The sequence below is a fragment of the Chiloscyllium plagiosum genome, unplaced genomic scaffold, assembly GCF_037043375.1.
Source record: "Chiloscyllium plagiosum isolate Xiang-an unplaced genomic scaffold, Cpla_swu_hap1 HiC_scaffold_5, whole genome shotgun sequence".
Lineage (NCBI taxonomy): Eukaryota > Metazoa > Chordata > Chondrichthyes > Orectolobiformes > Hemiscylliidae > Chiloscyllium > Chiloscyllium plagiosum.
Genome location: NW_028270143.1, coordinates 47,374,992 through 47,400,941, shown reverse-complemented (window position 1 = coordinate 47,400,941; position 25,950 = coordinate 47,374,992). Strand labels below are relative to the sequence as shown.

At 41.3% G+C, this 25,950-nt stretch overlaps 1 protein-coding gene across 4 annotated transcripts in view; it reads right to left on the bottom strand.

The window, feature by feature from the left end:
• sgce (sarcoglycan, epsilon) overlaps positions 1 to 25,950 on the bottom strand; it is an 81,256-nt gene that overhangs the window by 30,891 nt on the left and 24,415 nt on the right. For all 4 annotated transcript variants that reach the window (XM_043689933.2, XM_043689930.2, XM_043689932.2 and 1 more), the window contains 4 exons: positions 23,526 to 23,683; positions 13,526 to 13,598; positions 5,832 to 6,030; positions 664 to 826 (listed from right to left, as the gene is read on the bottom strand). In XM_043689933.2, the coding sequence (XP_043545868.1) occupies positions 664 to 826; positions 5,832 to 6,030; positions 13,526 to 13,598; positions 23,526 to 23,683 (593 nt within the window). The remainder of the gene's footprint in view (positions 1 to 663; positions 827 to 5,831; positions 6,031 to 13,525; positions 13,599 to 23,525; positions 23,684 to 25,950) is intronic.

Sequence of the window (25,950 nt, the reverse complement as noted above, 5' to 3'; positions counted from 1 at the left end):
ACCAGTAAAATTAACAAATGTTTGGGGTTACTTTCTTAAGGAGTACAATGAAAAATCAGAAAAGTTATGTTAACTTTGAACCTTAAAACACATTTGGAGTACTGTAAACAGTTCTGCTATCCTTAGATTTAATAAAGGACGATTTATTAGGATTATAGAAAATCAGAAGAGGTCACATCCTTTCAAAAAAAAATTTATTAAAGACTTGGGTGATTCTAACAGGCATACTTTGGTATGGTTTTATGGGATGTGCATGGAGAAGGTATTTGAACTTCTAAAGGAGGTGGGGGCCATAACTAAGAGCCATAAATATGACATTCATTAAAAATCAAATCAAGAATTCAGAAAAAAATTCTTTATCCATAGAATGGTTAGAGTTCACTATCAAAAGGAGTAGTTGAACTGAATACAGAAGTAAAGAGAAGCTAGACAGTTGCATGTAAGAATAACAAACAGAAGGTCATATGTTCATGGGGTTAGACAAAGAAAGAAGGTTGGAGGTGCAAACTAAATGTAAATATCAATGTTAAATGTAGGTCAATTGGCTTGTTTTTGTGTTGTAAATACGTATCACAATCCTGAGAAAAAATGTGAAAAAATACATCAAAATGTATATGATCCCCTTCAAAAGAGAGAATGCTGAAAAGATAGTGCTTGACTTACCAAAGTCAGTTTACACCAGTCAATATCAAACTGGGCCCTAAATTTCTTGTCACAGCTTATGCTCGGTTCCATCTCCTGACTACACTTCAGCTGGTTTTGTGGGGTCTCCACCTCTCTGAGGCATGATGAGAAAGTCACATCTGTCCCCACCATGACATAAACCCTGCAGAGGAAGAATTCCAACAGAACATCACGTTTTACAAGGATCTGAACCTAGAGCCGGGTATTTCCAAGTGCATTTACACTTTAAAAGCAGCATTTTGGAAAACATTTGGATTTTATGTGAATAACAAACACAAGGGCTCATCCAGAGATTTGTGAAGCATTGCAATTCCTAATCGTTGGAGACATTTAAGTCAAGAAACTGGGATTGTTTGCAACCATTTTCAGAAGCAAGTGCACTTGGACCTCTCAAATGGCAGTTGCACAGCAAGTACCCATTTGGGGAAAATCACAACGGATACTGTACTGGTGTGAGCATTAGCACAGAAACAGTGAACATCTGACAGAAATATGGAATCAACATGACAGAATAAATTGAATTAAATAAATAGAACAAATTGCTGAGAAAGGTACAGGGGGGAGGGGGGGTAAGGTGGCCTCACAGCTGGAAGCAGACAGTACTTTTCCAACTGGAAAAGTAGACAGTTGCAACACGGAAAGAGGCCAGTCAGCCCATCATGTTTGGGCTGGACAAAAATCAAATCTTCACTTTTTCCAGCCTTTGGCCTGTAACCCTGGAGGCTAAATATTGCTTAAATGTTACAAGATTTTCTGACTCAACTACCTACAGTGAGCTCCAGTCTCCTGCTATGCTTTGTGAAAATATTTCTCATCGATGTTCCTTCCAAAATGCCTTTCTATCCACCCTATCTCTGCCCCACATTGCTATTGACCTCTATCAAATTCTCTCACGACATATACTGCCCCAAGGAAAACAACTCCAAACTATCCAATCTTTTCTCATTACTCAGACCCTCCAAGCCCAGACAGCGGTCTGGCAAATCTTCTCGGCACCGTCTCTCGTGCAATCACATCCTTCCCACCATGCAGTGGCTACAACTGCATATAGCTCTCCTGGAGTGGCTGAGCCAGTGTTTTATACTGTTATAGCATGAATACCTTCCACTTGTATTCTATGCCTCAGTTACTAAACGCAAGTATCCCACTTGCATTCTTAACAGCTTTGCCTACTCACCTTGTAACCTTCCAGGATCCATGGACATGCACACAAAGGTTCCTCTGATCTTAAGTACTTCCTGAGGTCCTTACCATTCACAGTTTAATGCCTTGCCTTGTTAGCCTTCCCCAAGTGGAAGGCCAACCTCATACCTTTCCAGCTTAAACCGAGTTTACCATTGTTTTACCCACCTGACCAGTCCATTAATATTCTCCTACAGTTTAGAGCTATCCATCTCACAATTTACCACCCTACCGATGTTCATGTCACCTGTGAACTTCCTGATCACTGCCCCACATGAAATGTCCAAACAACACGAACCTCAGCACCAAAATTTACAGAACCCACTGGAAACATACTTCTCGACACAGAAACATCCCTCTACCATCACCCTCAGCTTCCTCCATCTCAGCCAACTTTAGCTTCAATGTGCGACTTTGCCTTGCATCCCATGGGCTTACTTTCTTGATTAGTCCGCCATGAGGGACCTTATCAGAAGCCTTGCTAAAGTCCTTATCAACCATACTAAATGAATTACCCTCATCCACACTCCCGGTTACCGCCTCAAAACATTTGATCAAAAAAGTGTCAAACAAGACCTTCCCTTTATAAATCCATGCTGACTATCATAACTAATTTAATTAATTAGTCTGCTCTCTCCAACAGGAGATATATTCTATCCCTCAGAATTCTTTCTAATAACTTTCCATCACCAAGATGGCTCGTAATTTCTTGCTCTATCTTTTTCTTCCTTTTTAAATAATGCAACAACATTCGCAGCCCTTCAGTCTTCTGACACCTAATCCATGGACACAAGTGGTTTTGAAAATTACTGCTAGAGCCCCTGATTTCTCCTGCTTTGTCTGCCTCAACAGATGGGATACATCTGATTTGGTTCAGTAGATTTACCTACTTTTAAGGCTGTTAAACCTGCTTGTATCTCCTCTCCTTATGTTAATTTATTCCTATATTTCACAGTCATCCGCCCTGCCAGTACATGCCATCGGTATTGTGAAGACTGATGCGATGTATTCAATGAGTATTCACTGTGCCCATATCTTCTGGATCCACATGCACATGACTTCTATTGTCCTCAAATCGACCCTTCTCTTTCACTAGTTATTTCTTTGTTCTTTATGTATTCAAAAACCCCTCTGGTTTTCCTTTATTCTACCCAATGTGTTTTCATGCATTCTCTATGCCTACCTAATTTCCTTCCTGCATTTTTTATACTCCTGGAGTGACTCTGCCATATCAAGCCATATCTGCTATAGCAATTTTTAAAAAAATCCTAACTTTTATGTTACTTGACATCTAAGATTCTCCGGTCTTGGTCTCACTCTTTGCCTTCATAGCAAGAGTTTTGTCTTGTACTCTCGCTATTTCCTCCTGTAGGGTCTCCCTTTGCTCCGATTCAATGTTTTAGCTGTCCTTGTCCACTTGGACCAAATTGCATCTTCGAGTAAATTAACTTCTCCAAGTTTACAACTTATACTTGCAGCTATCCTTATTGCTTCTCATAATTATATAACTGAGTTATGGTCAGTGCCTCCAAAATACTCCCCTACTAATACACCTTCCATCTCCCTGGGCAAATTTCCAAACATTAGGTTCCCCTCCCTTGTTGGGCTTTCCATGTCCTGCTTAATGTTCTTCTGAATGAAAAATAATTCTTTTCCCACTATACCTGCACACTAAAACTAACCTAGTTAATATTTGGGTAGTTAAAAACATTTACTATTGCTATCTTATTACTCTTACATTTCTCTGAAATAAGATTAGGTATTTGTTCCCCTCTCTTCCGGACTATTTGATCGCCTGTAGTACACACTCAACAGGTTTGTCCCTTTTTTATTTTTCATTTCTCCCCTCATGGCCTCATTTGATGATCCTTCCAAGATTTCATCCCTCCTCAATGCTATAATTGATTCCGTGATCAATATTGCTAACACCAAACCTCACCACCACCGCACCCTCTCTCTATGTCATCTCAATATCCTATAATCAGGGATGTTGACCTGCCAACCTTACTCATCTTTCAACCAAGTCTCGATCATAACTATGAGATAATTCCCATGTAGTCTTCTGTACCCGCAACTCATCCAGTTTATTCCTCAGGCTCCTTGCATTCAGATACATTCCATTTGGCCTTGCTAAACTCACTGTTTCTTATCTAGCCCGCATTTCATCTGCCTTCCAGACTCATTCACTCACATTTTAACTTCTAATTCCATCTCAGCTTCTCTCTCCTCTGAATTACTTGTCAGGACCTCATTTCCTGTCAATCTATTTTAAACAACTTTAACAGCATTAGCAACATCAGCAAGGAAAAATGTGTAAGATCCCTATGCTTCAGTTAAGGACGTCACAGAAATCTGCAGCTATCAGTGTGTGATTCAGTTGCATAAAGTAGCAAGTGTTGGAATTAGTCTGTCCCGAGTTCCTGCTTCTGACTATTCTAAGCTGAAGATATTTGCAGCATCGCACAGTTTACCTTCTAGTGTTCCATAATGGAGGTTACTAAGATTCTCTACTCAATGAGGTCTCACTACATTGCACTGTTTTCCAGAGATGCGAGTAAGATCACTAGAAATTCAAGTTCTCTCATGTTGCAGACCGCAACACTTAGCTTTGCAGGTAATACAGATCAACTCTGCCCTTGTCATTGTCCATATTGAGCAGGAGCAGAAGGTAGAGGAGAAGGATTGAGAGAACAAGGAATAGGAAGGAAGGTGGCTGCCCCTCTATCGTTGGTAATCATCCAGATGCTATAGCAGTAGTCACAGCGGATTTTCCATTCACCATTTGTTCCACACCTTATCATTCCTCTCTCACCAACCAACACCTCACCACCATACTAAATTAAAAGTCAAATCAAAAATGAACAATCAATTCATACCATTTAAATAAAAAATTTGACTAATTATCATTATGCTTTGCCTTAGTGCCTTTCTGCCGGCATTTGGAATACAGAGGCCGTGGCTGGATTCACCCTAAATACCCCAAAAAAAAAAAAACGCCTTTGACATTAAATCATAGAGCAACCAATCAGAGACAAGTCATCACCGTCAGGAGCTGCTCACTCACTGTTGGAAAGGCAGGAGAATGAGAGAGGGGCTGCAAAGTGGGGGAAGGAAGTGTTTGTGAAATCTGGTCCTGGTACATAGAACAGTACAATGCAGTACAAGCCCTTTGACTTTTGATGTTGTGCTGATCTTTTATCCTACTCTAAGATCAAACTAACCTACATACCTTTCATTTTACTATCATCCATGTGCCTATCCGAGTTACTTAAATGCCCTAATGTATCTGACTTACTACCACTACTGGCAGTGCATTCCACACACCCACCACTCTCTGTAAAGAACCCACCTCTCACATCTCCCTTAAACATTCCTCCAATCACCTTAAAATTGTGGTCAGACAAGAGAAATTTTAAAAGTCCAGTGAGGCTGTACGGGAGAGAGAACACAGTTTTTTATACTCAGCCAACTGAGAATTAGGACAATTTGAAATTCACATGTTAATGAATTCTTTGCAAAGAAAGTTGACCCATGCTGTCTTCCATTGGCCTTTCCCAGTGTTCCTGTATTTTTCTATCCCTATGGCTATAAATGATTTATGAAAAGTTGTTACCTTACAATGGATGAGACTACACTGACGGTCTGGGAGAATGACCTCAGTGAGAGGGTTTCCTCATCCCCAGCTTGGAAAACACAGCTAAATATACTGGGTCAAGCCTCTACTGGAAAAGGGCTCAAAAGGGTTCCAGGCCTTGAGAAAAGGCTGCAAATGAAAAAGATGAATCCACCTATGCCATTTATTCTATATTCTACATTGCAGTAACTAAAGTCTGTACAATGAAATTAACCTTCAGGCTCTCAGTATAGTTAGATATCCAGGTAAAGCAAATGACTTAAACAACAAGGAGTCAGATGCAAATCTGAAAAATTGCATTTTTTTTGTTTTCCACAGAAATTAAACTCACCCTTCCTTCATATTATTGATGGGCAGAGGTACTCGTCCACCACGGTCGAGTGCGGAGGTGATGTTAATGGCATTGAGGCGGTCAGGCTGCCAAACATTCTTCACGGCTCCCAGGAAATCGCCAATAACCTCACTTGCCAACATCTCTTCCACATTCATGTTTTTCACAAAGAACTCCGCTTGATAGGGCAAAGGATAATCTTTAAACAACAAGAACACAAAAGTTGAAAACAATGTATACTCAGACCCTGACTTAAGACCCACAGAAACATTTGGCAAGTGATGTACAGATGTCTGTGTGCTGTGATTGCACTTATCTAGCTATATGCACAGTCATCTGGATGTTAATTCTCTTACGGTTTGTATTTGGAAACACTTACTCCCCAGGGGCAAGGCATGGAATGGTGAGCTGGATATCAGCTCTCTCGTCTCTTGACATTTGCCCAGAAGTGTAGGATGACTGCACTGACATCTAACAGAGAGGACTCACAGCCCGGGAAACAAGGTAGAACACGGGTACGTTAGACCTCCAATGTCTGCACTGCAACTATCCTCTTCTAGCTATTTCTTAAAAAAGACAGGCAGGTCTGAACACAGCTGGGCCATTTAAACAACTTGATCCCCCAAAGCAAGGATGGTAAAGTTAGGCTAGCCTCAAGACATTTCATCAGGTTAACATGAGGGGCAGATAGTTAGCCTTAGTTTTGAATAGACAGCGATGAAATTGTGACTCTTTTCAAAAGGCAGAAAGTCAAGGATGACCTCAGAGAAATCTTCAGAAGAAAAGGGCTACCATTAGTTAAATATTTAATTAAAAGGACACATCTTCAAGATTATCAATATTAAGAGGTCAGAAAAATGTATTTATACTGATGGTATGTAGGAATGTCAAATTTTCTGCAACAGATGTGTGTTGATCCAGAGTTCAAATACCCAACCAAATGAAGACAGGATGGTAGAGAACACTAATTTAGCATGGAGCAGAAATTACACTTGGGAGATTTGTGTGTGAATATTTTTACTCCAGATTGCTTCTTGTATAGCTCATTTAAACCCTGTGAGCACCATTCTCTGAACATTTCCAACTGACATTTGATCCACTTGACCCACCTCATTTCCGAGAACCGGAACCAACAATGCCTCCTTCTTCATTGTGAGGTAAAGCATCTCAAATTCCCGGGAGCACACTTCAGAAACTCTTCCTCCTCTCTGCCCACAATATTAATTACTCCACTATAAACTGGAATAGCAATGAAGTCCTATTATCACTATCCATAACTTTTGCACCTCTTCTATAAATTTGCTTTTCTGTCTTTATCACTGGTTTGTGGTCTGCAGAAACATCCAACAGTTTAAAAAACACATCTACTATTTCTTAACTGTAAGCAAATTGATTCTGAGTGTCAACATTCCTGGATAACCTCAACACTGCCACCTTTTATTTATTCTTTCCAGTCCCATCTTCCTAAATATCTTGTTGTGTCTTTTCAACAATCATAAATCTTCACATGGAGCCATTGGGAGTAACCACATCTCTCAACTTCAGTCAGAAGGAGTTAGATTTTAAGAAACCTAATATGGGTCTGGAGAGTCCAAGCAGCCTCCAGTCAAGGAAGGAAGCCAGGCAAGAGTGCCACCTTCTTCCTAAAATACAGATTTCTTTTTCAGTTAGATTGTAATTTTCCCAGATATTGTAAGAGTCCAGTCAAAACTCCTCAAAAGATATCCCTCCATCAAAAGAGAATAAGAGTCAGATTCACTATGTATTTGATACAGAAGACTTGATAAGACAATTTAAATTTTAATATATTACTTTGGTATTATAAACCAAATTTGTTTATGGTCACATGTACCAAGCTACAGTGAAGGTATTGTTTTGCATGCTAACCAGACAAATCATGTCTTATATAATTACATCAGGGTAATAGAACAGAGTGCAGAACATAGCGTTACAGCTACAGAGAAGATGCAGAGAAAGATCAACTTTAATATGAGAGGTTTGTTCAAATGTCTGATTACAGCAGGGAAGAAGCTGTTCTTGAATCTGTTGATATGCATTTTCAAACTTTTTTGTATCTTCTGCCGACAGAAGAGGGTGGAAGAGCGTATAACTAGGGTGGGAAGGTATTTGACTATGTTGGCTGCTTTCCCGATGCAGTGGGAAGTATAGATGGAGTTAATGAAAGGAAGGCTGGTTTTCATGATGAACTGGGCTGCGTTCATAACCCTCTGAAATTTCTTGTGGTCTTGGGCACAGCAGTTGCCATACCAAACTGTGATCTATCCAGAGAGAATGTTTTTTATGGCGCATCTATAAAAACTGGTATGAGTCCTTGTGGATACGCCAAATTCACTTAACTTTCTGAGGAGGTAGAGGATAAATGGAGTTAGAATTTGAGAGCAAATTCTTTATATTTGGCAAGTCCTCTCAAATTACTTTTATCATTAGGAAGAGACAATCTATTTTTAAAATAATCTTCTAGCTCCGCCTTGCTAAGCAGACATTCACATTTGGACGGAGCTCCCATCATAGTTCTAGCTAGATCCTGTCTTTTATTCTTATACAAAACCTGTATTTCTTTAAATTTTCCTTTTTTTCTACTATATCTTCTCTTGGCATTATTTACTCTCGTATTATATTCTTGCCTAATATCTTTATGCTTAGTAATTAATTCCTTTATATATATATATATTTCAGTTTATTCAATTTATTACTTTCATTATTAGTTCCTAATTTACCAATTACCATATCCATAATGCTATCATAATCATTTATGTTGTACGTTTGCTTTTACTTATTTTGTCCTTCTCCATCTCTAATAATTCTAATAGTAACCGATTCTTAGATTCTAAACTCCCATTAGTATTATTTCTTCCTTGGTAGTTATTCTCTATTACTATTTCCTCTACTGGAGTATCTAAATCAATGTCACTATTCTCTTCATTTCTATTATCATTAATGGGGACTACTCCTTGACTTGTGCCCGCCTCTTTGTCGCTAGTTCTAGTTTGTTTAACTAATAGTCTTTTATCGGAAATTTGTTTTTTAGCGATAAGTTTATTAATATTTTTGCAGCTTACAAGTTCCTGTTCTAATGGTTTTAGCACTTTTATGTCGGAGTTGGACCAAACTCCTCTTTTATCTTTCTCTACTTTTTCCAAATTACCTTTCTTCTCTTTATTTCTTTTAATATTTCTTAAATTAGGGTGCACGTGCCTCTCGTGTTGCCCTAAACCTATGGCTGTTGTAAATCTAAGTGGGCAGATTTCGCATTGGAACGATTTATCTTCTTCACTATTTCTTATAGTACTGTTACATTTATGATAGTGACATGCGACCGAATGGTAACTACTCTCCCAGCCGCATTTGCTACACTTAACTCTTACAGCTTTTATCCCTTTGCATAAGTTTGCATAGTGGAGTTAGAGTTAGAATTTGAGAGCATAAAGAGTACAGTTAGGGCTGAATACACAGTCTAGCGTGGCACCAGTATTGAGCATTGTTGTGGAGGTGGTGTCACCACTTATCCTAACTGATTGCGGTCTACAGGTCAAGAAGTCAAGGATCCTGTTGCAGAAGCAGGGAGCAGAGACCCAGGTCTTGGCGTTTGGAGATAAGTTCACTTAGAATTATGGTGTTGAAGGCAGAGCCAAAGTCAATAAATAAGAGTTTAACATAGGTGTCTTTATTATCCAAATGTTTCAGGGATGAGCATAGGTCCAGAGAGATGGCACCGGCCATGGGCTCATTGTCACAATAGGTGATTTGTAGTGGAGCAATGCAATTCTGGGAGGCAGGAGTTAATGTGTGGCATTACTAATCTCTCGAAACACTTCACGATGATGGATGTCAGAGTCAAGCGGTAGACGTTAAGATACATTGCCAAAGAAAAACCAGGCACTGAAATGATACTGGTCTTCTTGAAGCAGGTGGGAACGTTACATCAGAGTGATGAGAGGTTAGATTAGATTAGATTCCCTACAGTGTAGAAACAGGCCATTTGGCCCATCAAGTCCACACCAACCCTCCAAAGTCCATTCCCCAACATTTACCCCGACTAATGCAGCTAATACTATGGGAAATTTGGCATAGCCAATTCACCTGACCTGCACATCTTTGGAGTGTGGGAGGAAACTGGAGTACCTGGAGGAAACTCACGCAGACACAGGGAGAATATGCAAACTCCACACAAAAAGCTGCCCAAGGCTGGAATCCAACCCAGGTCCCTGGTGCTGCGAGACAGCAGTGCTAACTCATGCTGCTCAGATTAAAAAGGTTAAAGATATCTGCAAAAACTCCCAGCAGTCGGTCCATGCACGATCGGAGTGCAAGGCTGGGGACTCTATCCAGACCAGTCACTTTCCATTGGTTCACCCTCAAGGGGGCCAATCTGATGTCTGCAGCAGTGACTGTGGGTACACTGCCACAGATGGTGACATCATTTGACAGACGTTCTATTCAAAACAAAACAAGCATAGAGCACATTGGGCTCATCGGGGAGAGATGCATTGCTGGCAGCAATTTTACTCAACTTTGCTTTGTAGCTCATTATATCATGTGAGCCTTGCCACTGTGATGTGTGGTCCTCTGCTTAGTCTGGGAATCTGTATAACCAAAGTAACTGAACTAGTGAGCATAAATCACAATGTTAAATAACATTGAAAGAGAAAGGTAACTGGTCCTTATTATCAGACTTAGAATCGTATTCTATAAACTGCCATCATGCATTGCCATATCCACACTCAAAGATTGGCCTTGTCAGAAACCAGGTAAACAGTGTTCCAGCCATTTGTTCACCGTGCAAACCTGTAGTAGAAACTGGCTTCAACAAAACCACCCGAAGGAATACTGATTATTTATTGCTCTATGTCAGGCAAACTGGTGGAAGACCCTAAGGCATCCTCTTGGTCTTAATAGTGCCCAGCCTACCTCAGATTACCGTGAAAATGTACAGTATCTCATATTTTCAGCAACAGGTGAAACCAGCTGCTTCATGCTGCTGTTATGCAGTAGCAACATGTGTTGCGTTAGCCAATAAAAAGATGCTGCCATCAGGTCAAAAAAGGCCTTCTGCCTATCACAGAAACAAATAATGTGATATATGAAACTCATTGCTAGTGTGATGCCAGGTATGTAGGCAGTACATCCTGAAATCAGACAGATTCATCAACAGCATATCCAGTCAGCTGTTAACAGGCAGGGTACTGACTGTACTCACCAGTCTGTGCTTACAGTGTCTAACAATAGATGTGATTCTGCAATTAGATAGTATTTGCTGAATAATCCTGAATATAGCAGGAACTATGCTGACACACAATTTAAGATTGCCAGTCAGGGTTGCGGTGTCCTGCACTAGAAGCTATATACATTAACACACAGGACCTTGTTCTTTGCAGACAGAAAGAACATGCACTGTCTGCTTCAATTCCACAAAAATAGGAGACTGCTATTCACGGTTTCACTTCTCAGGGTGATGATCTGATGAATCGTTGCCAACCTGCTTGATCAAAATTTAAACAAAAACTGGCTGTTAACTGACACGCAACATTAAAGAGGTGTGGCAATGGAAAATGCACCCAAAGTCTACTTGCCGGTCAAACAGCACTTCTCTCAGGCAGTGTCAACTTTAGTTTTCTCCTCAAATTTACATTCTTGCAAAATGTCACAATGAGTGTAAGAAGAGAGCATTGACAAATTGTGTCTTTTATTTCCCAGTAATATCTCAGTTCTTATTTCTACAAGAGAATCCAAACTTCAAACTTTTTCTAAGGTTAGCATGGTGGTTCAGTGGTTAGCACTGCTGCCTCACATTACCACAGAGCTGGTTTGATTTCACTCTCAGGCGACCGTCTGTGTGGAGTTTGCATGTTCTCCCAGGGTCGGCATGGGTATCTGCCGGGTGCTCCAGTTTCCTCCTGCAGTCCAAAGATGCGCAGGTGAGGTGGATTGGCTGTGGTAAATACAGGGTTACTGGGATATGGTAATGGGCTGGGTCTGGATGGGATGCTCTTCAAAGGGTTGGGATGCAGATTTGATGGGCTGAATGGCCTCTTTCTGTACTGTAAGGATTCTATGATTCTGATACAATTACAATACTTGAAAGTAAAAGAAAGATATCCATCAAATAACAAAGTACAGGTATTTCTGGTGTAACGCGATAGTTGCATGCGTGTGTAATCTTGCGCTGTACTACACCTGTGCAGTAAAAAGTTCGCACTATCCAAATAGTGCCCACTATTCGTCAAGTGCATTTGTGCTAATTTGCACCGACAAAACACGTTATATCAGAAATACCTGTAATATCACCTTAATCCTGGAATGTGAGTCACCCAGTAAGTTCAGGACAGTCCGAATTGAAGCTGACCGATATTAACGTCCCTCTCCTAATGAATGTAATCATTTAGAATATGTTGTGATACTTATGTTTTTTTGATGTTCCACACTTAAAGTGGCATGGATTGTTATTCAACTAAATATAGACCACCTCTAATTATTAACCAATATGAGGAGAGATGGTTTCCCCATTGAATTCTCAAGAATGTTTTGTTACATTTAATCTCAAAAAATCTAGAGCCTGGTAATCATTATATGGATTAATGTATTTGGTCAAAGTACTATGTTCAGCAAGATAGTAGATTTCAAGCCTAATATTTTTTTATCAGATTGTAGTTTTACATCTCTGAAACGGCACTGCACACCAACACAAGAATCCCCAGAAGCTCGTGGGTTTTTGGCATGTGTAACCTTTATCAGCAATTCCACATCATTATGAAGGAAGTTGACTGGGTTGACTTGCTGTGAGAAGAATAGAGTAACTTTGAATTTAATTTCTCATTTCAATCCATGTTTTGGCCCTTATTCTGCACATTGTATTCACGGATATTTCACACCAAGTCCTTCCTCTCTTTGTCTCCATTATCACCATGACATCATAGTTCCATGGGGATTCGTGCCTGAAGCTTACTTACAATTCTGTGCATTTACATAATTGCATTATAACCCTGAAGATCTTAACATATTCCTCTTGCTCTGACCCCACCTCATACCTTAGCACTTGAGTAAGAAAAGGTATCTATTTATTCATGGAGACAGCAGTGAAGTGGTAATGTCACTCGACTATTAATCCAGAGACTCAGATCAATGCCCTGGTACCAAGGCTTCAAATCTCACCATAGGAGCTGCTGGAATTTGAGTTCAATTAACAAATCCAGAATATAAAGCTATCAGTACTGGTGATAATAAAACAAAATTGGATCACTAATGTCTTTAGATAAGGAAATCTGCCATCCTCACCCAGTCTAACCTACCTGAATAGCAGCTCCCAGCTGTAAACTGCCTCATGGATGATACATTCCACATTTACTATACTTCAGGTATAGGAATGTCTTCATCTCTTAACTTCTAGGAAATTACAAATGCGTTGTTTTAAAAATTCTATTTGTAATGATTCCACATTAAAGTTGTTTTTGGCCAAAATCAAAGAACAGATTGACTCAAAAGTTGGTTCTTACTGTTGCTGAGAATGCTTCCAAATGGTAAAATAGCACAAGGAAACTCGACATCCAGAATTCTAAGCAGAGTCTTCTTTTCTCCTCTGCAGATGCAAGCTGCATGTTTACACCAAGTTTTGTTTTTATTGCAAAGTCATTACCCTTACTATGTAAAACAGTAAATATATTAAAAAACCTTCATACCATCTGAAGCCATAATGTTGACAATCAAAGTATGCCTTGCTGTTTCATATGTTCGTCTATTATAAGCAGTGATCTGTAAAAGAAAAGAAACAGCAAATCATCAAAAATATAAATATATTAGCACTGCTGCCTCACAGCGCCAGGGACTTGGGTTCGGTAAAAACAATGACTGCAGATGCTGGAAACCAGATTCTGGATCAATGGTGCTGGAAGAGCACAGCAGTTCAGGCAGCATCGAGGAGCTTCAGCAAAATCGACGTTTCGGGCAAAAGCCCTTCATCAGGAATAAAGGCAGAGAGCCTGAAGCGTGGAGAGATAAGCTAGGGGAGGGTGGGGGTGGGGAGAAAGTAGCATAGAGTACAATGGGTGAGTAGGGGAGAAGATGAAGGTATTAGGTCAGGGAGGAGAGGGTGGAGTGGATAGGTGGAAAAGGAGCTAGGCAGGTCGGACAAATCCGGACAAGTCAAGGGGACTGGAAGTTTGAAACTAGGATGAGGTGGGGGAAGGGGAAATGAGGAAGCTGTTGAAGTCCACATTGATGCCCTGGGGTTGAAGTGTTCCAAGGCGGAAGATGAGGCGTCCTTCCTCCAGGCGTCTGGTGGTGAGGGAGCGGCGGTGAAGGAGGCCCAGGACCTCCATGTCCTCGGCAGAGTGGGAGGGGGAGTTGAAATGTTGGGCCACGGGGCGGTTTGGTTGATTGGTGCGGGTGTCTCGGAGATGTTCCCTAAAGCGCTCTGCTAGGAGGCGCCCAGTCTCCCCAATGTAGAGGAGACCGCATCGGGAGCAACGGATACCAGAAATGATATTAGTGGATGTGCAGGTAAAATTTTGATGGATATGGAAGGCTCCTTTAGGGCCTTGGATAGAGGTGAGGGAGGAAGTGTGGGCACAGGTTTTACAGTTCCTGCGGTGGCAGGGGAAAGTGCCAGGATGTGAGGGTGGGTCGTAGGGGGGCGTGGACCCGACCAAGTAGTCACGGAGTGAACGGTCTTTGCGGAAGGCGGAAAGGGGTGGGGAGGGAAATATATCCCTGGTGGTGGGGTCTGTTTGGAGGTGGCGGAAATGTCGGCGGATGATTTGGTTTATGCGGAGGTTTGTAGGGTGGAAGGTGAGCACCAGGGGCGTTCTGTCCATGTTACAGTTGGAGGGGTGGGGTCTGAGGGCGGAGGTGCGGGATGTGGACGAGATGCGTTGGAGGGCACCTTTAACCACGTGGGAAGGGAAATTGCGGTCTCTAAAGAGAGGAGGCCATCTGGTGTGTTCTGTGGTGGAACTGGTCCTCCTGGGAGCAGATACGGCGGAGGTGGAGGAATTGGGAATATGGGATGGCATTTTTGCAAGAGGTAGGGTGGGAAGAGGTGTAATCCAGGTAGCTGTGGGAGTCAGTGGGTTTGTAAAAAATGTCAGTGTCAAGTCGGTCTTCACTAATGGAGATGGAGAGGTCCCAGCTATGCCTGTCTCTTTGTTGGCTACGTAGAACAGTTGATCTTCAGTAATTACACAGGCACCACTCCCCACCTCTTCCTCCGCTACATTGATGACTGCATTGGCACCACCTCGTGCTCCCGCGAGGAGGTTGAGCAATTCATCAACTTCACCAACACATTCCACCCTGACCTTAAATTTACCTGGACCATCTCTGACACCTCCCTCCCCTTCCTGGGCCTCTCCATCTCCATCAATGACGACCGACTTGACACTGCCATCCCATATTCCCAATTCCTCCGCCTCCGCCGTATCTGCTCCCAGGAGGACCAGTTTCACCACAGAACACACCAGATGGCCTCCTCCTTTAGAGACCGCAATTTCCCTTCCCACGTGGTTAAAGGTGCCCTCCAACGCATCTCGTCCACATCCCGCACCTCCGCCCTCAGACCCCACCCCTCCGACCGTAACATGGACAGAATGCCCCTGGTGCTCACCTTCCACACTACAAACCTCCGCATAAACCAAATCATCCGCCGACATTTCCGCCACCTCCAAACAGACCCCACCACCAGGGATATATTTCCCTCCCCACCCCTTTCCGCCTTTCGCAAAGACCGTTCACTCCGTGACTACCTGGTCAGGTCCATGCCCCCCTACGACCCACCCTCACATCCTGGCACTTTCCCCTGCCACCGCAGGAACTGTAAAACCTGTGCCCACACTTCCTCCCTCACCTCTATCCAAGGCCCTAAAGGAGCCTTCCATATCCATCAAAGTTTTACCTGCACATCCACTAATATCATTTATTGTATCCATTGCTCCCGATGCGGTCTCCCCTACATTGGGGAGACTGGGTGCCTCCTAGCAGAGCGCTTTAGGGAACATCTCCGAGACACCTGCACCAATCAACCAAACCGCCCCGTGGCCCAACATTTCAACTCCCCCTCCCACTCTGCCGAGGACATGGAGGTCCTGGGCCTCCTTCACCACCAGACGCCTGGAGGAAGAACGCCTCATCTTCCGCCTCGGAACACTTCAACTCCAGGCATCAATGTGGATTTCAACAGCTTCCTCATTTCCCCTTCCCCCACCTCATCCTAGTTTCAAACTTCCAGTCCCCTTGACTTGTCCGGACTTGTCCGACCTGCCTAGCTCCTTTTCCACCTAACCACTCCACCCTCTCCTCCCTGACCTATCACCTTCATCTCCTCCCCCACTCACCCATTGTACTCTATGCTACTCTCTCCCCACCCCCACCCTCCCCTAGCTTATTTATCCACGCTTCAGGCTTTCTGACTTTATTCCTGATGAAGGGCTTTTGCCCGAAACGTCGATTTTGCTGAAGCTCCTCGATGCTGCCTGAATTGCTGTGCTCTTCCAGCACCATTGATCCAGAACTTGGGTTCGGTGCCAGCCTCGGGCAACTGTCTGTGTGGAGTTTGCACATTCTGCTGTGTTGTGTGTTTCCTCCACGTACTGCAGTTTCCTCCCACAACCTGAAGATGTGCAGATCCAGGGGTGGACAGGCTACGGAGGTTAACCATGGGGAAATGCAGGAATACGGTAGATGGGCGGAGTCTGGGTGGGATGCTCTTTAGGAGAGTCGGTGTGACTCAATGGGCCAAATAGCCTCTTTGCACACTTTAGGCTTTCTGTAATTCTATGGTATTCCAGTTAGAAACTGCCCATGACAATATTTAAAATTCCACACCATTACCATGCACTATGTGTTTGTACATAGTTCCATGGGGTTTTGTGCCTGAAGCTTACTTACAATTCTGTGCATTTACATAGTTGCATTATAGCCCTGAAGATCTTAACAGATTCCTCTTGCTCTGACCCCACCTCATACCTTACCTTTTCTTACTCAAGTGCTATCTATTTATTCATGTAGACAGCAGTGAAGTGGTAATGTCACTCGACTATTAATCCTGAGACTCAGATCAATGCCCTGGTACCAAGGCTTCAAAGCTCACCATGGAAGCTGCTGGAATTTAAGTTCAATTAACAAATCCAGAAAATAAAGCAAGGCATACTTTGTATTGCAGTGGTCTATACTTGTCATTCTATTATAACGTGATGGTTGCGTTCTTGTGCAATCCTGCATTACAGAAAAATCATGCTTTGGAAACAGCACTTAAAAAGTGTTCATGATGTAATCACATTACAGCCAACACATGTTTTGAAAGTTCGCACTTTAGAAACAGTGTCCCCAATTCATCAATCACATTACAGCGAATGTGTGTTAAAGCAGAATGACCTGTACCTTCAGGCGAAGTACTGTTATAGTTTGCCCTTGCCTTCTGCATGATAGCGGAACAGGTAAGCACCTGTTCTTACTGTCTGCCACCAGGCATATAGGAAAGACTTACAGTCTGTCAATCAATTTGTGGGCTTCGCTACATATACACTTTAGATGGCCGTCATGGCTTGGGTCTCGAACCCAGAGCTTCTAGCCCAGGGACAGGAATATTCCAGCTGCACCATGACACCTCCTGCAGTATTTTCACTGCCAGAAAAGTTATTATTAATTTGAAATACCTCCCTCTTGTGGTGGGTATTTTTAATGCTGGTGACTAAGAAACTGGGAACGGTGATGGTCTAAGTGCTAGAATATTATTAGTCTATTCATCCAGAGACCCCGGTATCATTCTGGGAACCTGGTCTGAATACCACTGTGGCAGATAAAAGCAATAAGAAATCTGTAATTAAGTGTCGAATGAAGGCCATTAAACTGGTGTCAATTGTGGGAAAAACCAATCACTAATGCTCTTTAGGGAAAGACACTGTCTTTCTTACCTGTGACTCCACACACAAAACAATGTGGCTGACTTAACTACCCTCTGGGAAAATGAGGGCGATAAACGATGGCCTAGCCATTGATAATCAGTGAGGATTAGCACCTCACCAAGACCTTCCTCACACCTCCACTTCTCGCTTTTAAACAAGCGCCAAACCTCAAACAGATCATTGTCCACAGTAAACTGCCCGGTTTTCAGGAGAACACCATACAACCCTGTCACGGTAGATGCTGCAAGACGTGTCAGTGTGTAGACACGGATACCTCCATTATGCGTGTGGACACCTCCCACCCTGTATGTGGCAGCTACTCATGTCACTCAGCCAATGTTGTCTATCTCACACGCAGCAGGCAAGGATGTCCTGAGGCATGGTACATCAGCGAGACTGAGCAGAGGCTATGGCAACGGATGAGTGGGCACCGCAGAACAAACAACAGACAGGAGCGTTCCTCCCAGTCGGAGAGCACTTCAGTGGTCTGGGGCATTCGACCTCGGACTTTCAGGTGACCATCCTCCAAGGCAGATTTCGGGACAGGCAACAACAAAATGTGGCCGAGCGGAGGCCGATAGCCAAGTTCGGTACCCATAGGGATAGCCTCAACCGGGACCTTGGGTTCATGTCGCACTACAGGGGACCCCATTGCACTGTATACACACACACACACACACACACACACACACACACACACACACACACACACACCTACACTCACACATGCACTCCCACTCTCACACGCACTCTCTTGCAGACTTATACCCCTTTACACTCTCACACATACACACACTCTCACAAACACTCATACCACACCCCCTACACACGTGCACACAAAGACACAGGTTTGTGGGGTGAATTTGTGCTTGCAGAATTACATTTTACTTTGCTTAAAAACTGCATGAATCCATGTAAGATTCTGTAAATCTGTTTTCTTAGATTAGAATCTGTCTGTGCCACAATGGTCAGACTGTCTCACACAGGGCAGCTCACACTTCAATGCATTATCTGGGCTGACATGACACCAATTATTAAATTTCACTTGAGAATGTAACTTTTAAAAAAGTTCTGCGATTTACATAAGAAAGAAATGAAACCAACATGTTCGTTCTAAAAGAGGAGAAACTTAACATATATTCTGGGTCTTTTTCAATATATAATTTCAGTTACATCACACTGTAAACTTTTGCTATAAATTCTGTGCCTTATGATCTTATACTCCACAACCACTTGAAGGAACAGTGCTCCGAAAGCTAGTGCTTCCAAAACTGTTGGATTATAACCTGGTGCTGTGTGATTTTTTAGCTTTGTACTCCAGATGTAATCTCACCAGTGTGCTGTATGGTTGAAGCATAACTTCTGTAATTTTGAGTTCAATCCCTCTCATAATAAACAAGAATATTCTATTAGTTTTCATAACATCTTGTTGTCTTTCGAAATTCATGCACTAGGATACTCAAATTCCTCTGCAATCTCTCATTATTTCAATCGCACGTTTCTTTTCTATTCATCCTGCCAAAATGGACAATTCCACATTTTCCCATTTTATACTCCACATTTCCAGATTTTCAACCACTCACTTAGTCTACCTACATCCCTTTGTAACTTCTTCACAACTGTCTTTCCCACCTATCATCTTGTCATCAAAGTTAGCAACCTTATTTTCAATCCCTTTCATCCAAATTATGTGTGTAAATTACATAATTAAGACCTCAATGCTGATCCTGGTGGTACACCACTCACTGCATTTTGCCAAACTGAAAATGATCCACTTATAATAGTTTCCTGTCGTCTATCCAATCTACCACCAATGCCATTACGTTACATCTTGCACCAGCAGCTTTCATTTACAGCAATGACCTTAGATGTGACACTTCAGGAAATGCAATAACAGTCCATCCAGTGACTGTCTGCCCCTTACATAAGGCCCATGTTTCTTCCCAAAATAACTTGGTTTGAACAGGACTTCCCTTTCACAAAATCATGTTTACTCTGACTTATTATCATGTACTTTTCTCAGTGTCTTTGCATAAAGTCTACAATAATAGCTTCTAACAGTTTTCCTATGACATATATTAAGCTAACTGGTTTATGATATAGGGAGAAAATGGCCTCGTGATATTATCGCTAGACTATTAATTCAGAAATTCAGCTAATGTTCTGGGGACCTGGGTTCAAATCCCACCATGGCAGATAGTGGAATTTGAATTTAATAAAGAATCTGGAATCTAATGATGACCATGATATCGTTGGAAAAACCTGGACCACTCATATCCTTTCAGAAATGAAATCGGCCATCCTTACCTGGTCTCACTGATATATGACTCCAGATCCACAGCAATATGGTTAACGCTTAACTGCCCTCTGGGCAATTAGGGATGGGCCATAAATGCCCATATCCCATGAGTAAATTTTTAAAAAAAAAATCTGCTTTTTGTCTCCCGTCCTTCCTGAAGTAAAGGAGTTGCACTCACTATATGCCATTCTAAATGGAATCTTCCCTCAAATTAAAATCAAAGCATCAACCATCTCAAATTTAAGACCAGAGGATGACGCTCATCAGGATCGAGGACTTGTCAGCTCAAGGATTTGCGAAGCAACACTTTCTTAGTAATTGTAAATTTCTTTAGTTCTTCCCTCCTTTCGGTTTCCTGATATTTAGTTAATTCTGGGATGTTATTTGTATCCCCTATAGCGAAGACGGATCGAAAATACCTGTTTGGTTCATCAGCCATCTCTTAATTTGCCATTATTAATGTCTTAATCTCATGTTCTACAGACCAATGTTAATTTTGTTAATTCTTTTCCTTTTCAAATAACTGTAGCAACTCTGTTTCTATATTTCCAGTTAGCTTTCTATTGGATTCTTTTTCCCTCCCTCATTAACCTTTTCAAGAATATTTTCATATTTTGTTGTGTTTGACTTGTAAAGCAATTACAATGAATTTTAAGTAAAATTTAAATATTCCTCACAAAAGATCACAGAAAAAATTTGGTCACGTCATGTATTTCAATTTTCCATACAGCTACTTCAAATAAATCAAATAATTTAATCACAGAATTCCAGCAGAGGAAGAATCAGATATAAATAATGTAAATAGACCAAAGCATAAAATCTATTAAAAAATGTAAGATAAGGATTATAATTTTATTAGATTTGTTTCAGATTATCAGGATCAGGACAATGTCACGGGATAAAAGTTAACTGTAACAGCCTGAGGAGGATCAAATGAATTGTTTCAGCCTGACTCGCTAACCTTGCTTCTTATATTAATTGTATTTTTCTGCCCAACTTGTCCCTACCTGCACCATAACTCTTGATGCTGTCTGACTATTCAACAATTTCCTTTCTTTTTAGACCCAACTCCCTTTCATCCTAGATGTACATTTCCGTCCCCGTGAAAAAGAGAAAACCTCAAAAAAAGGTACTATATCTGAATGCACGGAACCTTTGCAATAAAGCAGACAAGTTAACAAAGCAGAAGGTTATACATAGGTATAATGTGATTGCAATCATGGATACATGGCTGCTGGGTGACCAAGGCTAACAAGTAAACATCGCAGGACATTCAGCCTTTAGGAGGGCAGGCAAAACTGAAAATGAAGTGGGTGGGGCTTTGTTAATGAAAGGTAATACCAGTGCAGTAGTGAGAAAGGATAACAGCACAGGGAATCTGGATAGAGCCAAGAAGGATCAAGGCTGCAAAACATTAATTGGAGTTCTCTACAGATCTTGAAACAGTAGTGGTGAGGTAGGAGATAGTGTTAAATATGAAATGAGAGACGCATACAATAAGGATGTAAAGTTAAAAATCACACAACATCAGGTTATACTCCAACAGGTTTAACTGGAAGCACACTAACTTTCGGAGTGACGCTCCTTCATCAGGTGGTAGTGCAGGGCTCAATTGGGCACACTCTCCTCATTCCGGAAGAAGGGCTTATGCCCGAAACGTCGATTCTCCTTCTCCTTTGATGCTGCCTGCCCTGATTTTTAAACTTTGTACACCCCAGTCCAACACCGGAATCTCCAAATAATAAGGATGCAAGTATTGTCACAGGTAACTTTAGTCTGCATATAGACTGGGAAAGCCACATCAACAATAATACTATGATAGATAATGTCCTTGTATGTGTACAAGATGGATCTTTGGACCAGTACATTAAGGAACCAACTTGGGACTCTCAGTTTTGGTTTTCTGCAAAAATTTCATTAATAATCTTTTAAGAATAAAGGGGGCACTGATCAAAGCAGAAAACAGTGACGAGTATGACATCACAGGGGTCAGTGCTTGGACCCCCAGCTATTCACATTACATATATAAGAATGATTTGGATGAGGGAACTAATTGTAATATTTCTAAATTTTCTGAAGACATAAAACTCAATGGGAGGTGGAATGATGAGGAAAGTATAAAGAGGTTTCACAGCAATTTAGACAAGTTGAGCAAATACATGGCAAATGCAGTAAAATATCAATAAATGTGACCTTTGCCATTCTGTTCTTCCCACTGGAATGGGAAAGGTTGATGTACAAACGGAGCGGTGTGTCTTTGTACACTAATGAAGCAAGCTTGCAGTTGCAGCAGGCAAATAAGGCAGCAAATAGTATGTTAATGTTCATTGCAAGAGTGTTTGACTCTGGAGCAAGGAAAACTTATTGCATCTCTCCAGAACCTTGGTTAGACCATACCTGGAGTGTGGTGTGCAGTTTTGTTTCCTTGCCTAAGAAAAGATAGACTTTCCATAGAAGAAGGAGTATAGTGAATGCTCATTCGATTAATTCCTGGGACAGCAGTTTTGAGGAGAGATTGGGTTGAGGAGGCCTGTATTCCCCGGAGTTGAGAAGAGCGAGAAGGGATCTCATTGAAACATTAAATTCTGACAGAATGGTCAGTCTGGAATACCGGAACCGTGTTTCCTCTGGCCAGTGGTTGAGACCAAGGAGTCCCAGTCTCACGATTATGTGGCAGGCCACTTCAAATTGAAGAGGTGAGCCAGTGGCGTTCTCTACAATGGAGGCTATGGAAGCGAAGTCACTGGATATATTATGATTACGCTGATGACCAAATGTTCCACTCATATTTTCTGAATTTCTGTTTCTATTGAAGTGTAGCATTGAGGGTATACTAGTGTTGCAGATGTTACCCTTTCAACAAGACGTGAAGAAAAGATCTCAAAGCACTCACTAAACAGACGGAAGTAATGGGTGTGTTCTTTGTAATGTTTATCCCTTGACCTGAAGCAATAAAATGAGCTTGGCATTGCAATTTTCCAATCTTCCCATGTCCAACATTGCCATGTTTCCCTCCATAAAAATAATCAGATCACTTCAAAAGTATGTAACAGCACAGAGACAACAACATGCTACGTACATGGAACATCTTACCTCCATTTTCCATTCTAATGGTTTTGTATGGGGCATGAATTTCCTTGGGACTGCTTCTGCTGCCAAACTTTGTTTTGTTTTGAGAGAGATGGAAACTCCATTTACACAGGAAGTTATGGTATTGGAGTGAATAAACTCTCAGTCAGAGAAAATATTTCAGTGTGATTTTAACTTTACCGTAAACTTGAACATAGTGTTTCTGTAACTGTTGGTTTTCAAGTAGTTCCTAAATGTTTCTAGATTAAGAGATTGCATTGAATTACAAGGTAGAATGCACACATTTTCTCAGTGAGAATAAATTGTTCATAAATAGCCAGAAATTCTGTACTTTGTCCACAATCTCTTAAAAGCTAGCATGGTAATACATTAATAAACAGATTGCTATGGTACCTCAATGACTGTCGTTTTGTCAGCGTTCTCAATGGTTGGTGACCCATAAAGCACGCCATCACTGTATGGAGTTCTTTGAATATATCGCAGCCAGCCAGGTCTGTCTGGATATCCTTTCAGATTTGTCTTAAAAGTTATAGGATCATTTCGAGCATCAGCTATACCAATAAAAGGACAAAAACAGATCTATTTATAGTTGCTGAAACTCTGTTTCTAATCCTATGCTCTTTGTGAACTCAGTGCACATTGTATTTGGATGTTATGGTGTAATGAATAGTTACAGTAAGTCAGCTAATATAGTAATCAAACGAACTATTTTCCCTTGATAGTTCCGTATGTCGTTCAGTTGCACAAACTAGGAAAAAGCTTCAGAAATAGCCTGTCTCAAATTTAATCAGCTTGGCTAAGACAGCCTGAGGGAACGTCAAGACACTTTTGTGCCTGAAGGAAGGAAGACAAACTTTGTCGGACGTGAGTAACTTCTGTTAAAATGTACTTGAGCATATTGGGTCAAAATATTTTGAGGATAGACACAATCTTCAAATAAATAAATAAATAATCCAATAAATAAATGTTGCACCCTTAACTATCAAGGTTTAGTCAAGAATAATGAGGTATTATGAGCTGTGTGAAACTCTCTGGACTATCCACCAAAGAGTCAATGTATTAGAAAGATGGGGAAATGAATAATTTAAAAACCACCTTTTAACTTGAGAGAACGATAACAAAAACTTGCATTGATTTTCTATCAATTTCCTTTCACTTTTTTTTTGTTAGAAGTGCCAACTCATGCTCACCAAAATGGCAATTTTTCACACTTGAGCTACCAAGGAGTTTCAACAAGCTATCCAACAAGAGGACATTACCGTCAAAGCTTATCTTGTCCTTGCTCAAAGTCCTCAACTATTCATCACTTGTGATTTCTTCTCTGCCCGACCCAAAGAGACCAAGAGAACTTCAGCATTTCACTATCTGCCCTAACTGACATCCAGAAACAAAGCACAAACATTTTGGATGAACTTGGCCTGGATGGATTAGTACTACAGGAAGTAGCCCAGTTTTTTCTTACCAAATATAACTTTAACAACTATGTTTTCAGATAATAATCGGGATTTCAATCAACAACCAGGTTTAACATGCTGCAACTCTGCAAATGTCTGCACCAGCTGCTTGAAAACCCCTGGGATGCTAATGCATATCGGGTCTCTCATCTTCCCTCCCACTCAAAAAAAAAAGTCACAATCGTTATTCATTTCTTTCCTTGAAGCGACATGAGTTCTGAACTGACTACACCAAACTTTTAACCTACATAAGCCCAGCTTGAACATTTTCCCAATAATAGACATTAAGCTAACTGGCCAAAAGTTACCAGTTTTTTGCATCTTCTTCCCTTTTTAAATAAAGGTTTTACAATGGCAGTGAAGATTAATGTCACCTATGATTAACGCACTGCCTTTTTTACATGCCCCCATTATCTCCTGATTTATTCTCAGTCATACAGAATGGCTACTGTTAGGGGCCAATCGACTATTACCAGTGTCATCTACCATTGATATTTCATACTGCCACCCATATGGATTCCACACTTCTAATCCAAATCACTGCATTCTATAGGACTTATTCCATCCCATTCTAACAACGGCACCCCTTTCAAAAGCCAAGTTGACCCTGTCCGATTACATTATGATTTTCTAAGAATCTAGCTTAATGGGCTCTACTAATTTCCACATGGCAGATAGTTTTTTGTGTTCTGTCTCTCTCCTTTCTTGAATAAAAATGTTTCATTAGCTAATTTCCAATCCACTGGGATCCTTTCAGAATCTCAGGCACTTTGGAAGTTTATAACCAATACAGCTAATATCTCAGCAGTCAAAAACAGTTGTGAAATCAATTTGAGATAATTTGTAGCTTAGGTTGATAAGTATGTACATTAGCTCGCTGAGCTGGAAGGTTTGTTTTCAGATGTTTTGTCACCATACTAGGTAACATCATCAGAAAGAGTCTCTGGTGAAGTGCTGGTGGTATGTCCCAACTCTCTCTTCATCAGTCTTGGTTTCTTCAGGTGGGTGATGTCATTTCCAGTTCTTCTTTTCAAGGGAAGGTAGATAGGATCTAAAACGATGTGTTTAATGATGGAGTTCTGGTGCCAATGCCAGGCCTCTAAGAATTCTCGTGCATGTCTTTGTTTCACCTGTCCTAGGATGTGTGTGTTGTCCCAGTTAAAGTGGTGTCCCTCTTTTATGTATAGAAACTAGTCATCGTGGGCCGTGTCTTTTGGTTGCTAGTTGGTGTTCGTGTATGCTGGTGGCAAGTTTCCTGCTTTTTTGTCCAATGTAGAATTTTTTTTAAAAAAACAGTTCTTGCATGGTATTTTGTAAATGACTTTAGTTTTGCTGGTAGTATCTAATGGATCCTTCAGGTTCAT